The sequence below is a fragment of the Pieris brassicae genome, chromosome 3, assembly GCF_905147105.1.
Source record: "Pieris brassicae chromosome 3, ilPieBrab1.1, whole genome shotgun sequence".
In the NCBI taxonomy this organism is placed as follows: Eukaryota; Metazoa; Arthropoda; class Insecta; order Lepidoptera; family Pieridae; genus Pieris; species Pieris brassicae.
In genome coordinates this window covers 14,872,170-14,887,782 of record NC_059667.1, presented here as the reverse complement: position 1 = coordinate 14,887,782, position 15,613 = coordinate 14,872,170, and the positions used below count along the sequence as shown (strand labels likewise).

Here is a 15,613-nt window from a genome sequence, read left to right as displayed (position 1 = left end):
GTTGGCATTTCGTCTTTTTCGTAACGGTCATGAATGTCATTACATCAAGTTTGTATTTATAAACTAGACGATCAATATTCAGGCATGTTCGAAGATCAAACGTTTATTTGATCACGACAGTTTAAATATATAAAATATTATCTGAAGTTTCATACTCTCAACGTAGTAGGTATAGAACACCATGAAATTTTTATTTTTATGAAAAAATGTCTATATAAAACCCCTTCATTGAATCCAAAACAGGAAAATGCATTATTTCATTTCCAGTTCACTTTGACATACTTTAAACGATTACGTTTCTATTTCCAAAAATAATAAATTCAAAATATTAAATGCATTATTTTATTAACTACTCTAATTTTAATAAATGCTATTTTTACGAATATCACAGTTAAAAACTAACGGTTCACAGGAAACTGAAATAATTAGGCGAATTTTAAAAATTAATAATGGCGCCATTACATTGTAATATATATTAAAAACAGGTTGTTGTTATCAGTCGGTTTTTTACAATCTATCTTATTCATGCTCGTATGCGAATTGATATATAATTCTCGATTATCTCCTAATTTGTTATGTATATTCTTTTTAAATCTGTGTTCTTGTAGCAATAATTATTATATTAATTTGATAGACCAAGATGAGACTTATTTTAAACTTTCAGTATTAAAATAGGTCTAGTAATCCTACATAGTATTTTACTATTTTCTTGACACATGCAACCCTTTAAGCGAAATGCATATTCTCAGAATTGCAGCAAGATACAACAATCAATAACTCACTCCGTTCTCCTTAGACGTTAGCTATACTATTAAAAATTTAGTATCTAAAATAAATATTTAACCACGCCATTGTATTTTAAGTGCATCATAAAATAGGATTGTTTAAAGAGAGGAAATACTAGCAAAAAAGTGTTAAGCTGGTCAACCATGGGTATTGTACATATAGACAATAAGATACTTGAGAAGTGGTAAATTTTTGTTCCTTTAAGTCTGTGGCACGCGTGTGTTAGTATTTAGATGTCTAAAGACTCTTGGTATTATTAGATTTTTTATTCTTATTTTAAGTATTTTTCATTTGTTTTTAAATTCAGCCAGTGTTTACGTACTATGTAAGCAAGATGAACCTGGAATGTTAAGTAATATTGTGATTAAAAATATAAAGAGGTTATTGCACTATAATTTAGTTTAAAATATATTTCATATGTATATTCACAAAGCAGGTATCTCAAATAAATTTTCTATATATGAATATAAATCATATAATTTATAATATTATTTTTTAAAAAATCCTCATATTGTGTACCTAATTTACTTTTATTTTGTCTCAATGTTGGTTTAATTGACTTATTTCATTGTTTTTTTATAAATAAAACTGGAGCATTAAAAATCACCGGTGAAAAGGGACAAAAGAACCTGGAAGCCTTCAGGCTACACATTTCATTACTTACAACTAAAGACTATAAAAAAAATATTGCAACCATTACTAAATATAGAGCAAAAAAATATTATTATACATAGTTCATAGTACCTATAACTATTTTGAATTTCCAAGCCAAGCAATCACATGCGAGGTTGTCCAACAAATGCCTGTTGAGACGATCCTTAGGTCCTATGTTAAGATTTGAGGGTAAACAGTTATATATATATAACTGTTTATATATATATATATAAATATTAAAAATATTATGTATGTAATATTCGCCTTACCAGCTTTTCTGTCGTAATATAGTTTAAAAAACGTGTTGTTTTTCGTTATTCATTTATTTTGATTATATTTTTATGCAAATAGTAAAAATCTGTAACCTAAGTATGGAAGTTTCAACAGTGCTAACATAAAGAACAAACTTTGAACTAACACATTAGTCCTATCTTGATTGTTATTAACAAAGTTTTATCACGCGACGGTACTCGCCGTGCAAGGATACTGAGAAACTTGCCCTATAAACTTCTCAAGTTTGATTTAAGATATCATTCTTGCATTGTTCAAATTCTTGATTCTTTTCTAAGTATAGGTCGGTCGTTCTCGTATGATAACGTCCTCGTTGGACGAGGAGAACTTGGACAAAAAGGCTATTGCATTCACAATGCTCAATTTACATTTCAAAACAACCGAAATGATGCTGGCTGCGATTGGTCTAAATGCTGTGGACCAATCACATTCACGCGATCTATAGTTTATCAAACATACATTCGGCTTTGAGCATTGAAATGTTTTATGTTATTATACTGTATACTTTAATAAACATATGGTTTATAGAAATGGCTTGAGAAGAGACAAATATTTTTTTGGTATATTTAATTTTAAAAAATGTTAAAGGTATTTTTTTAGATTAAGGTTGGTAATTCTATATTTTTCTAATATTTGGTTCAGCACTTCTTAGGTACTTCTTACTTAGGGCTGCTGGAAGAGATCGCTTATTAACGATAAGGCTGTCCGTTACATCCCTTATGATTTTAGTGTGTTGTGTTATTTGTTTTTCTATAGGTATATGTACCGAAGTGTAAATCAATAAATAAACCCCTTATAAGAAAGAAAGACAAAGCTAGATTACTAGCTACAAAAAGTGTGACTTATTTGTTGTTTGATTCGTTTAATTGTTTCATATTTGAAATATACTTATTTCTAAGACGTCGAAAGAATATGGAATGTATAATGAAGTAAGTAATTTAATGTTTAGGTATTGTGTTCATTTAGTACTATTTCATTTTTAATACATTTTTGCTCTTGAAATGCCGTTGATTCGGCTAATTTTTACTACAAAAAGCTATAATAATATCTTAAATTATAATTTCACTCGCTTTAATTTATACCATAATTATTATTGGCCTTAGATTATAATAAGGGGATATAAACGGGGAAAATTTACCATGTATTTAGATTTTTAATCTAATGATCTAATCCCCGGTAATAAAAGCAGACGACAAAACTTCTAACATTTATCAAATTATTTTTATATTCTGTTTAAATTACGAACATCGTGACTTTTATTCGCAGTAATTTTGATACAAATTCAAACACGCAATAGCACCCTTTTAGGGCTTTATAATTTGTACATTAATATTATGTGAGATAGGGCTAATACTTTTTTACTCAAGAAATAAATTAAATATATTAGAAATTAATATTAGTATGTACTTTTTATGTTCTTTCAATTTATTATGCTAAAGGAACGATGGCTCATAGCGTTCTTTGTTCTTCAAATAGGTAGGGTAATATGTATGAATTAACTTATCAATGCTATCTGAATCATATTAGACCAATCTAAATAAGCGATATTATTTCCAAATAGTAATGCATTTTATTGAGAATAATAAAATTAGACAAGCAAAGATTCATAGACATAAGAGCTGGAACAGGTGTGACAGACATTCTCACAAATTAAATGGAGGTGGACGGGTTGAAAAATGAAGCAAAGTTGTACCCGAGAGGCGGAAACCGGAAAGGTCGACATCGCAAAAAATGAGTGGACGAACTCAAATTAATAGTAGGCTCCAACTGGAGAAGAGTCGAAAAGGATAGAGAACAGTGGAAAGAGTTTAGTTAACTTGGCCTTTGCCAAAAGACACAGCGCACTCCGAGATATACTGTAGTGAAAATATATTAAAGATCACAGATCAGAGTTTCGGAATATAATGGCAATATTGTTATTATTACAATGCATTTTTAAAAGTTTTTTGATGAATATATTCGTGGAACGTGTCAAGTTTCAGGAAAATTTGCCACGTGTAAAAAATAGCAAATATCAATTTTGTCAATTCATCCTATAAATTCCCACAGTTATGATATTTTTGGATCACTACGTAGTCTATGGACTTGTGCTATTTAATATTACAAACCTTATGAAAATAAAAAACAGATGAACATGTTTCCCATAAGCAACAGTGGATATGAAAGAGTTCATTTTGCATCTGTTTCACGGATTTCTTTATATTTTCTTTTTATAGGAATCTGTCACTTTAGCATTTGAAATTGTGCAATTACGATGAAGCCGCAAATGCATGACGTTTATTTACAGCATAAATGCCAAACAATAAGTATAATGCTATTATTCTTATGATTAAAAAATATAAGGTGATTAAACTTTTAAAGGCAACCTTTACAGCGTATTTGGACCATAGGTTTGACACCAATTGTAAATAACTCACTTAACGTTGACATTATTTTATGTTCTTTAATAAGACATTGTGAAAATTGATATGACATTTGCATGCCTATTTATATATGGCTGATTGTGCGGATATTTGTAGTCTTGTATTTGTATTATTACAAAACATCTTACATTTCAGTCTTCGTAAACCTGTTACATATATATTAGTTCTGGTGCAAAAGATGATAACTACTCGATTGATTTAAATTGTTGTCTACTTTGTAGTAGAAAACAACTACTAACTAATAACTCCGGCTAAGTTTAACATTCTTCAGTTTAACCTAGTTAAGTTATATATATATTTTAGTTAATATTTAAAAGCGTAGACAAAATGTTAAATAAAACTTGAAGCCAATATGGGCCTTATTTTTTCCCACATCCATTAATTGTAATTTAACATTTGATTCCGGTAATGTCCAATAACATAAGTGTTACTTAGATTTACGTACTCTTCAATAAGTCAAGTTAGTTTTTTGTTAATACAGCGTCGCAACCCCACTACCCCAAGTGTTAACTTAGTGATAAGCTCATATTTTAAACAATTAAAGTTGTTACACAGCTTCAAACAAAGTGTTTCATTTAACAAACATTTGAACATATCCATACAACAACCGCGACCGAACTTAATTCCAGTCTTAGCTTATAAAGTTGTTTATTTCTATGATGAGAAAAATTTAATAATAAATAGACGAATCTAACATTGACTTGTTTACGTTGTCTAACTTACACGTGCAACCTTCCCCTCTGCCCACGTGCGACCTTTGAAGCCTCAAATACCTATTGAAGTCTCCAAAAATAACTCAATTGATGTACACGCTTGCACAATTACATCTCAATAAATTTCTATCTGAAGAATATATTAAAATTTATCATAACCGTCTCCAGGTTTTATTATGGAAGATTGTGTACATTCTCAAAAATGTCTTAAAAGTCTTTAAAAAAATCAGGTTTTTGTAAATACTTAATTAATTTTAATTAGCCACAATTAATTAAATATTTTAATAATGAATTGACAAAATCTATTTGCACTCCTGCACTGGCTTAGTTCGGTCCCTATGATAAACGCGTGTTTCGAAGATACTATGTAATGCAGTGACACGGACCGTTATGATCCACAAATTGTGAATCACTTTGAGTGTGGAAACGAATGCACATGCTCTCATGAAAGGTTAAAAGTAAAACAAAACCAATTAACAGATTGCAAGTGAAGTTTCGGCTATACTCCCACGTCTTGGCTGTCTCGAATGACATCGTTAGGGTTGCCATGCAAAGTGATACATACCATACAGATAATTTATTTATTTTATTTAACAGTTTATTAATAAACCACAGCTCATATTTTACTATTGTTAAATTAAAATATAGCCAAAACGATTATACGAACTAACAACGACACTACTAATAATATATTGGTTGAGATGTGTGTGTGGGGGTGTGTAAGTGTGTGTGTGTGTGTGTGCGTTAAAAACGTGTGATCTTTAAAATTAATTCGATTTGCTTAATTATCTCGTACTCCTTATTATATCTGTACATTTACAATACGTGTATGTTTATTATTTCGAGCATAGTTTGTACCAATACAGGGCAATTTCAATTAGTAACTTTCTGACAAAAGAAAAAACACCCGATACAAGTGTGGCCAACCAACGACATCAAAACCATTGTCCAGATTGTCGATCAGTTACTTATATTTCGTCTTAAGGCCCAACAGTTTGTGATAGCCCTAGAGGCAGGATATAGGTTCTTAGCGGTGCACGAGAGCGGATGCGATCGGGTTCTTACAAGCACGACTTATTTGTGCTCACGACGTTAAGCGTCACAAAACAATAGCCCGTAACAAGCTAGAAAAAATGAATAAACTCCTTGCCTTGAGAACTTATAGTTGGTCATTGGCCAGTTCAATATAATGTAGTAGTATTATTAGTAATCCCTTGAGTTGCCCCCCGAGGGCCCATCTTAAATTATCCATGCATTATCGGGTTGTCTCACTCCCTAAAATATGGCGAGGAGGCCGATGGCTGGCCATGCGTCATACTCGTGAACGGGTGCTACTTGTGGTGACTGGTCGTACTTGAATTCGTGTATGGGGTGATGCTAATTGTTTCGACTATGTATTTGCGTGTTGTTCCTACGAGCGTTTCTATATTGCTATTTCACCATGCGTCCTGCTGATATAGGATCTTTGACAATCTTAGAAAAATCTTTGTTTTTAATTTATTTTATTTTTATTTATTACTAAAGATGTCATGTGGAACATGGTGTAATGGTTGCAGCTACTTACAAACTATGTGTAAAACAAAAAAAAACTTGGCGATTAAAAAGAGTGGCGGAGAGTTTATTGCCAGTTCTTCTCTTCAGTTCTACGCCCTTGATTTGAGAACTGGCAGTAAATGTAAAATTTATTGTATATTTCTTTTTTTTTGGCGTTCATATGTGTACATTGTGTTACCTATATGCATAAATGATTTTTGAGTTTTACTTTGATTTTAAGCTGAATAGTAGAGGGCTTTGAGTGTAGATCCAGGCCCGCGGTCCCCGCGTCAAGCTCGACATCCATGGCTCGGAACTGCATAAGCGCCTTTTGACCTCATCGAAAAAAAAAGTAGTAGTAGTAATAGGATGGACTGAGTTTCCGTAGACGCACATTTAGTACGTTATACGTTAAGTCCTGGCTAATAAAGCCAGACTTTTTCCCTCCAGAAGCTCAGAAGGTTCCTTGGCACTTCGCAGGCTTCATGGAGCGAGCTCACTGCTGCAAGAATTTCGGCTCGTTGGGAGTTAATAATAATCCAGTGGCGCTACAATCCTATATGGATCTTGGCCCTAGGCTATATCTGTTCCTTTGATCATTTTTTTTTTGACTAGATAATAAGCCTACTGTGCCTGACAGATGTCATAATAATAATAATTTATTGCAAGAATATGGTACAAATAGGTGGTACAATAGTAATTTCGCATATTCTGCCATACAATGGCGCGCAAATTTGTCTTTGAAGGAGTTTTACATTTTACATTATTAGTCATATTAAAATTGGTCAATTCTTATATTATTTGTATTGTACATATCATATCAAATGTTATTTTATTTATATCAACTACAGTGTTTCACGCAAATAATCATTTATTGAGTAATACATTTTTTCCATGAGTAATACAAGTCGATTTTTAAAGATTTTCATTGATTTTTGTCTTCACCGTAGGTGTGTGCATATAGAATGAAAAATCCAAACCAATACTGCTGCACTGTTTGATTATAACGGAAACGTCATAATCATAATATTTGGTAGAAATTGTAATTTTTATATCCCCATTTTAAGCTGACTTCCTTTAAATAACATAAAACAAATGAAAGTCAATCGGAACACATGGATATTCGATAATCACAGCCCGAAGCTCGCATTTCCGCTGATACATTTTAAGGTTCTATGCTATTAGCTTGAACCCGGCTAATAGTAATTGGCTACCGTTTGTTAAGATTTATGATAGCAGGTTTGAAAATTATTACAACCTATCATTATGTATTGTGTTGAGGAAGGATGTAATTATTTTTTTATTTGTTGCTTCTGAACTAATTTATGAATGTAAACTTTATCGCATTTAGATTACTTTTTCTTAACAGCTTATTTTTAGAAAAAATCAATTAGCCGAACATTTAAATTGTTGTTCGTAAAGTCCTTTAATTGTTTATTTTACGGTGCATGCATTCAATGCAATGTTTTTAGTTTTGGGTGTTAATATTGTCTTAACGGGTTCAGCGTGATTAAAGCTGTATAAATCTATAAACTTTGAGTAGAAATTTAGATGTTGCCTGAGATTTAGTATCATTACTAAATAGCATACTACTTTTGTGTCTGTGTTTACGAATGGTAAAGCTTCTTTCAAAGTCAAAAGTAGAGCGACACTCTAAACAGTTTTGACGCTCAGTTTAAGTGCTCCCACACACGCCTTCTCTCCATCCAGAGGACATTAAGTCCAACGTTCATATGCTTATTTATATTTGTAGTCTATATTTAAAATTATTTTTAACCTGTGCACGAAACACCGTAGCGATTATAGATAGCATATAATCTGTGCTGGTTTTTCTCGATAGCGGATGTGAACGTTATCAAGTGAGCGCGAAGTGGGCCGGTAATTATAGCTAATGTTTAGCGTCCTTCGAACGGTGTAGCTTTTTGTTCTTGGGCAATTATTTTGTGCCAACACTCCGGCGGAAGCGCAGTGGCGCGACAGTAATGGGTACCCAATACGTTTATGACTACGGTAAAAGTACCCAAGAAGCATAGAAATGTAGGCATTACCAAGTTACTATATAATTTGCTACATTTTTAATCGTAGTCAGAATTCCAAAAGTATATAATTGCAATCCCTGAGCGCGTAGGTTTGATTCCAGGTTGCGCACCAATAGACTTCCTATCTATCTGCGCTTTTAACACTCGCTCGTAAGGATAACATCGTGAGGAAACCAAAATGTTTATACCCGTGTATGTTGTTTATATATATATTGTTTTTATAATAGGCGGGGGGCGGTCAGGCACAGAGGCATGGTCTTTATTATAAAAACAAATAATCACGAATCAGAAATATGAGGGCCAGACCTAGAAGATTATGGCGATTTCTGTACTGAATTATTCGCTATTTGTCTGAGAGTTCAGCTCAAAATTGCACTTTCAATATTTGATAATATTCACAAATTACGATGCATTCATTTACGATACAATTAAAATTGTTTGTATCCATGGCAAGATGAACAGAAAAGTGGAGCAAAAAAGTACTAAACTAATGCCCAACGTACAGCAAACAAGAACCAGCAGGTGATACATGGCAGAGAGTGGCACAGTGCAGAGAGGAATGGCAGGATTTGAAGGAGGCCTTTGCCAAAAAGAGCACATAGATACCTAAAAGAAGATTGAAATAGAAACGTGTTTAAATGTAAAAGTATCACAACGCTATTATAATTGTATTTCTTGTAGAATATTTATGATTACAAGTCTTTTAAATTACTTATGTAACATAACATAAGTTGCAATATTCCCGGAACCATGCAATTATAAATAATAACTGAACGGAAGTTTGTGCCTAACATCGCGTAATCAAAGCTAATAAGTTATGTATATTACATAATATTTTTAATATATAAACTAAATGGAGCGTTGATAGACTAATGGCTATGTGCCACAACCCTTGCGAACCATGAAATAGGATTCTGCATCACAACATTACAACAAACAATGTTTAACAACAATGAGAAGTCTATTTTCTATAAGAGAGTAGGTATATGAATACCTTTGGAAAAGCGAAAAATATCTTACTAAGGAAGAAATTAAGTCTACCTACTAAACATACTAGATTAATAATATTTAGTGAAATTTATTCTACACGTAGCTTTACAGATAATACTTAAAATAAAAATAAAAAGGGGCGATTCATTATCATTTGTTTTTTGTAATAGGCGAGTGGGTGATTAGCTGTCTGAGCCTTTTTGGGTGTAAGGCATGCCGGTTTCTTTGCGATGGTTTCCTTCACCGTCTATGGTGCACTGCTGGGATTCGAACCTACTATCATCTGTCGCAACGACGACAACGACTCGCGCACTTAACCTCTGGGCTAACACTGATAAATATACACATGTTATATATAGACTGTAGGTACATATAAATCTGTGTTTCACTTGGATTATTATCGAACCGAATCAGAGCCGAATTATATCTACTAAATAAATGAAATTATGAACACCAGTATTAATACTATTATTTTGTTGTACGTACGTTTTCATATTCCTCGGAAGAATATCTCCGTTACGGATAGGGATATAGGGCTGAGCAACGGTTCGCGCGCATCATGCCATGATAATTCAATAACCGCATTTCTTATGGAATAACTTCATGTGCTCATAATCCAGTATTTTTCTTCATAAACTGTATCCCTACGCCTGCCTCGTCCATTCTAGTACATTCATTGCGGGTCTATTCTTATAAAATCCATGTAGGTACGCTCTAAGAATACTAAATACATTTTATAAAAAGCCGATGTTCACTTCACCTATTATAAATACATTATATTTGTCTATTAGTACTATTATATTACATATATTTAAAGCCTTTATTTCCTGACCGTACTTAATAATTGGATAAAACAACTAATATTAGGTATTTGTTTTTTTAGCAAACAGTTGACAAAGATTGTTTTCTGACATAGGCCATAATTTTGACCATACCGTTCTATCCTAAACTATTAATACTAATTTGTCATGTATGGAGTTGAAGTAAGCCCAAATCAACTGGCATATTAATAAGAAGCCTCTTTGTCTCTTTTATTACGTTTAAAACAGCATAAGAGTGATAAGGACACAACACTCAATAGCTAATTGAAGCGTATATTTTGCTATATTAAATCCCCAATATACGGAAAGAGTGGCCCTGTTTTTAATACGAATAAGTGGTTAATAATAATCTTATTGCAAACCAATAAACACATGTCAAATAACAACCATTTCTTATTTTTAGTTTAGTCTATTTCCTTAGTTATCGAAATAATATCGAATAGACGGTCCTTCCTACGTACTGGTATAAACAAACGGTGTTACGGTAGGAATGTTTGTAGGTGTACCCAACAAACAACCATAAATATTATTTTAACAATACAAAAACCAAAGCAACATAAGTTCTCACTTAAGAACATACAAACATTTCATTCTATACATTCTACAACTCGTAGAAATACTTCTAGTTATATGAAAAACCTCGTGAATATTCCATTTGCAAGTTCGTGCCAGTATTTAATAGGCAGTAACTGGATATTATATAAATGTCAACCATTGATAAACTAGTTTCCCGGGGAACTTTACTGTTACGACATCGCATATTTACGCATTCATTGATTGGAAAAATATCATTCGATGATATTATTGAATGGGAAATATTAAGCTAGTGGCTTATATAAGGGTAACGCTTATTTTGACTTATTTTTAAAAAATAAAGCAAAAAATAAGTTTTGTATAAAATAATATTTATTATTGTTTATTAGAATAAAATTATTTAATAGTTTAAATCAAGTAGTTGACAAAAGGATAGTACACTTAATTGTTATATATATATTTTATATAAAAAAACAAGCATAAACATTAGCTTAGATTTATCCATATTGACCTGAAACTAAGATCTTGTCTTTGGGTTGATATTATGAAGTAACACGTAATAACGCCTTATAACAATACTAACCTACCGCCATTTTGGTATTTCCAAATCAATACTATCAATAAATTTATTGTTCTAATTGGTAGAATGTCAAAGTATAAAAAATACACACGAAACACTTTCAAGTTCCAAGTATTTAAATATTTAATTAGTAAAATGCCAAATGGTTTTGCAATTTGCATTTCTTAATCAGTACAGTTGAGGAAATGCTTACTGTTACAGTTGTATTAAATACACTTCCGTTTTTAATACGGAGTGTGTGAAATACAATACCAAATCGGCTAGTTAGAAATAATAAACTGAATCAAGTTATTACCTAAGTGGAAAGTTAAATTACACAATACTTAATAGATTTTATTCTCAATTAACTGGACCAATTCAAATAAGAAACAGATATTTTTTACTTTACTTACTTACTTATTTACTTTAGAACTACTCGCAAATGACTCGTAATTTTTGTTTCTCGTTTATTTTCACATTAAAATAATAAAAAAAACAAATAAAACAAATAATTAGGGATACAATGTAGTACTACTACTATGCGACCTTATTGCTAACAAGCGATCTCTTTCAGGCAACTCTAGTAAGAAAACAACAACAACAAAAAAGAAACATTAAGGGTAAAGTCTATTTGTCAAATAAATTTATTTAAGTACCAATCGCGTTAATCATAGACAATATTAATTTGCTGTCTTTGAAGTTGCATATATTTTTATCAAACATCAAAAACGCATACCGAGTACTGACCCGTTGACCTGAGGCAACATAAAAAGTCGAGATTTATCAAAAAACTTGTCTTGGAGTCTGCAATGTGACCGGATGCACGGTCCACTCCGGAAAGCACCCTTTCTCAAAATGACCATAACCAATCTGCTTAAACTTGGAATTTTCTACTTGACTGCTCACGAAGTATTTCGTTTCGTATGCAGATGCCGTTTTTGTATGACATTTTATATCGAACTTTTAGGTGTTCTGTGCAGATTTTGTAGATATTTTTTGTCAATTGGTTTTTTAAGGAGATATAAAACATGTTCTACTTACTGTATCACTTAACGCATGAAGCTTTTTTATCACTCATATTGCCTTTTAAATTAGGATAATTGTGATCTGAATAAGTAAGTTTCGTTTATATTCCTTTATAATTTTTGGGTTATATATCATTTTTGGATTTGGAATGCATATTAGCGCCTTCTACTTAGAAAAATATTAATATTGAATTAAGAAATAAATCTGCCTCATGGGTTTTATACTTATAATATTCATATTATATGCACCTTAGAACATAATTACGAACGTACGCAATTAAAAACCTGATACAACTTATTAATAGGTGTACTTAAAAAAGCTTAAAATGTTGGTATATAAGACTGTATAACTGCCCCAAATAAGTTGCCCACAACCATTAAATTTTATGCGCAGACTAGTTTCGTCTTAACACTAGTCTGATAATAGCCAAATGAGGGAAAGGACATATGCCACATTACCATATTTTATGACCCTAAATTTTGATACCTTGGAATATTTCATCATCATCAATGGCTATAAACCTCTCGTAGGCTTTAGCCTCCTCCTTCCCGACAAAAAAGGCTCGTAGGAGGCCCCGACACATACAAACGGGTCCGGATGATCCAATTACCGTAGCTAACAAATTAAAAGCGCGGCCAATAATAATAAAAATAGCCAAAATCAGATTAGGGTAAAAAACCGCCTTCACCGGGGAAGGCGAGGACCTTTACTGCGTACTTCGCTCACTCCAGTGAGCTTCCGTCCTGCCCTTCAGGAGTTTGACCACCCCGCGACGGCCCAAGCTGAGGTTCGGGTCTCACAGGAGATGACCTCGTACTAGCCGCGGAATATAACGCCATTTCAGGCCGAGCTACGCTCGCCAAAACACCCGAGCTTAGCTGTAAAAGGAAATAAAAATTGTAAAAAAATTACCTCCTCAAGTATACTTCGCCGTCGCAATCTATCCAGTGCTTCTTGGTCCAATTTCGAACCCCTATTGTTTTGAGGTCCTTGACAACTCCATCCCACCAACGCAGGCTCGGTCTTTTTTCTCGGTTCTCTTACCACGGGGTTGTGAGTTCAGTAAGGACCTTGGGGATCTGTCGTCCGCCATTCGGTGCACATGTCCCAACTACTTGAGCCTGTTGCACTTTATGAATTTGACGATGTTGGCGTTGTCTAGGATGTTATAAAGTTCTTCAATGTAGCGAATAGTCAAACACCGTCTTCACAAACAGGGCCAAAAATTCATCGAAGAATCTTCCGCTCGAAAATAAGGAGAAAATTTCTCGTCTTTCTTGCTAAAAGGCCAGGTTTCAGAACCATAAGTGAGCACTGGTCGCAGCTGAGTTTGTACAGTGTTCAAATATATACGTAATATATGTTCCTATATGTAGATGCGTGAACATTTAGTTCGACTGTACCGATATTTATCAAAATTAGTGCTAATATAAATAATATTACTAACTTATTTATTCGTATATTTTTGCATTATTAATGAGTAAATTTCTGATTTCAGGCAAATTGTACGCAGCGCTGGGTCGCCGCAATGGTCGAGTGGTAGCTAGCGACTTGCAGAGTGGGTCTTCGTCCTTCCGAGTAGAGGCTTTGATGCCTGTTGCTGAAAGTTTTAAGTTTGCACTCGAGTTAAGGACACATACCTCTGGACTAGCTGCGCCGCAAATGATGTTTAGTCATTGGGAGGTGGGTTCACGTTTTCAACTTAGTGTTTGCTCTTTTTGGTTGTGCTTTGATGTCTCTTTTCCTCCTTAAAGAGCAGAGAGCATTGGCCTAGTAGCTAAAGCGTGCGATTCTCAAACCAGACGTCAAGCGTTTGATTCACGGCTGTGCACCAATGGATTTTCTTTATATAGTGCAATTCACTCTCTCACAAAGAAATCAGCAACATGTCACAGACTGCTGATAACCTATTTCTGTAAAAGATTTCTAAGATTTATTATTAAACAACCAAACAATTTTTGGAAGGCTTTTTAAAACATTTAGTATTGACTTGTATTGAATGGTCAATTATTTTTATTAATTTTGTACAAATAAATAGATATATCTATAGGGTTGATGTAATGAATAATTCCACGCAAGCAGTAAAATAACGTATGGCATCACGCCAATTTAACGTAGCCCTATTGTTGGATTATATATTAATTAAGCCATAAACTGCAATAAACATACAAAATAGGTTAAAACTAATTAAATTAATAATATATTTCAGGTGATAGACATCGATCCGTTCTGGCGTCCACGCACTGAAGAGGAGTACCTCCAATGGGGTGAAAAATGGGATGGCGTTAATAAAGCAAAAGCCTACATGGATGCAGTGCGGACGAGGAAGGGACTGGCCACAGACAAACATTTGGTTCAACACGCCGAAAAACAACGAACGCTTTCTAAGAAGAAATAGTTTACAGTACATCCCAGAAATAAGAAAAGCCTGGCGTTGGGTCCATGAGCAGTTACGTAATTCTAAGTACCAGCCTAGTAGTGTGCATCAAAGCACTTTAGCGGGATTACATCGATCTACGTCAACCGTGGGCAGACTATAGAATGGGATATATTTAAAAAAATATTGACGATTAAACAATTAACTGACAATCGTGTATTTTTTTTCTGAAGCGTGGCTGCGCGATAACGCTTGCTCTAGGTTAACGCTGGTGCTACAATGAGTTAAACAAAATTTCAACATCTTTCATGATCAGTCATATAAGAAAAAAAAACATGAACGTCTTTCGAGTATAGAAAACTTTAGTTCTACGCGTATCCACCAGAGGTGCTGTAGAGTTTTTCTTCTATTAGATATAGTGAAGCTTTAGTATAAAGATTAGACCTATAGTTGAATTTTCGTGCTTCCGTTTAGTTTCAAATATATAAGTTTTAAATACATACATATATTGTTATCTTCCTATTACGATCGATATTTGATATTGTTCGTGGTTAAGGCGGGGGTAGAAGTAAGTGACCATTCTTAAATGTCTAAAGATTATATTAGTTTTTAATTATATTTTCAGTATTCCATTTAATGTGTATTTGTATAGATGGTGTTAAACTAAAACCCAAACTCCAAGCAATTGAATTGGTTGAAATTTGGGTTGTAGAGTTTTATTAAGTTACAATTGTTTTCACATTTACCGACAGGTGGCAGTCAAACAATAATAGTTATGCCCTTATGTTATTGTACAATAGATGTAATGATATGACAATACATTTAAAACTTTAAGTTCTATTTTATTATTTTATTCAATTACCTAGA

General features: G+C 33.0%; 1 protein-coding gene across 1 annotated transcript in view; it reads left to right on the top strand.

The window, feature by feature from the left end:
• The window catches only part of LOC123706647 (elongation factor-like GTPase 1), an 84,457-nt gene extending 68,925 nt beyond the window's left edge, over window positions 1–15,532 (top strand). The window contains exons 10-11 of the mRNA XM_045655919.1: window positions 13,868–14,052; window positions 14,579–15,532. Of these exons, the coding sequence (XP_045511875.1) occupies window positions 13,868–14,052; window positions 14,579–14,767 (374 nt within the window). The 3' untranslated portion in view covers window positions 14,768–15,532. The remainder of the gene's footprint in view (window positions 1–13,867; window positions 14,053–14,578) is intronic.
• Window positions 15,533–15,613: the final 81 nt, after the last annotated feature.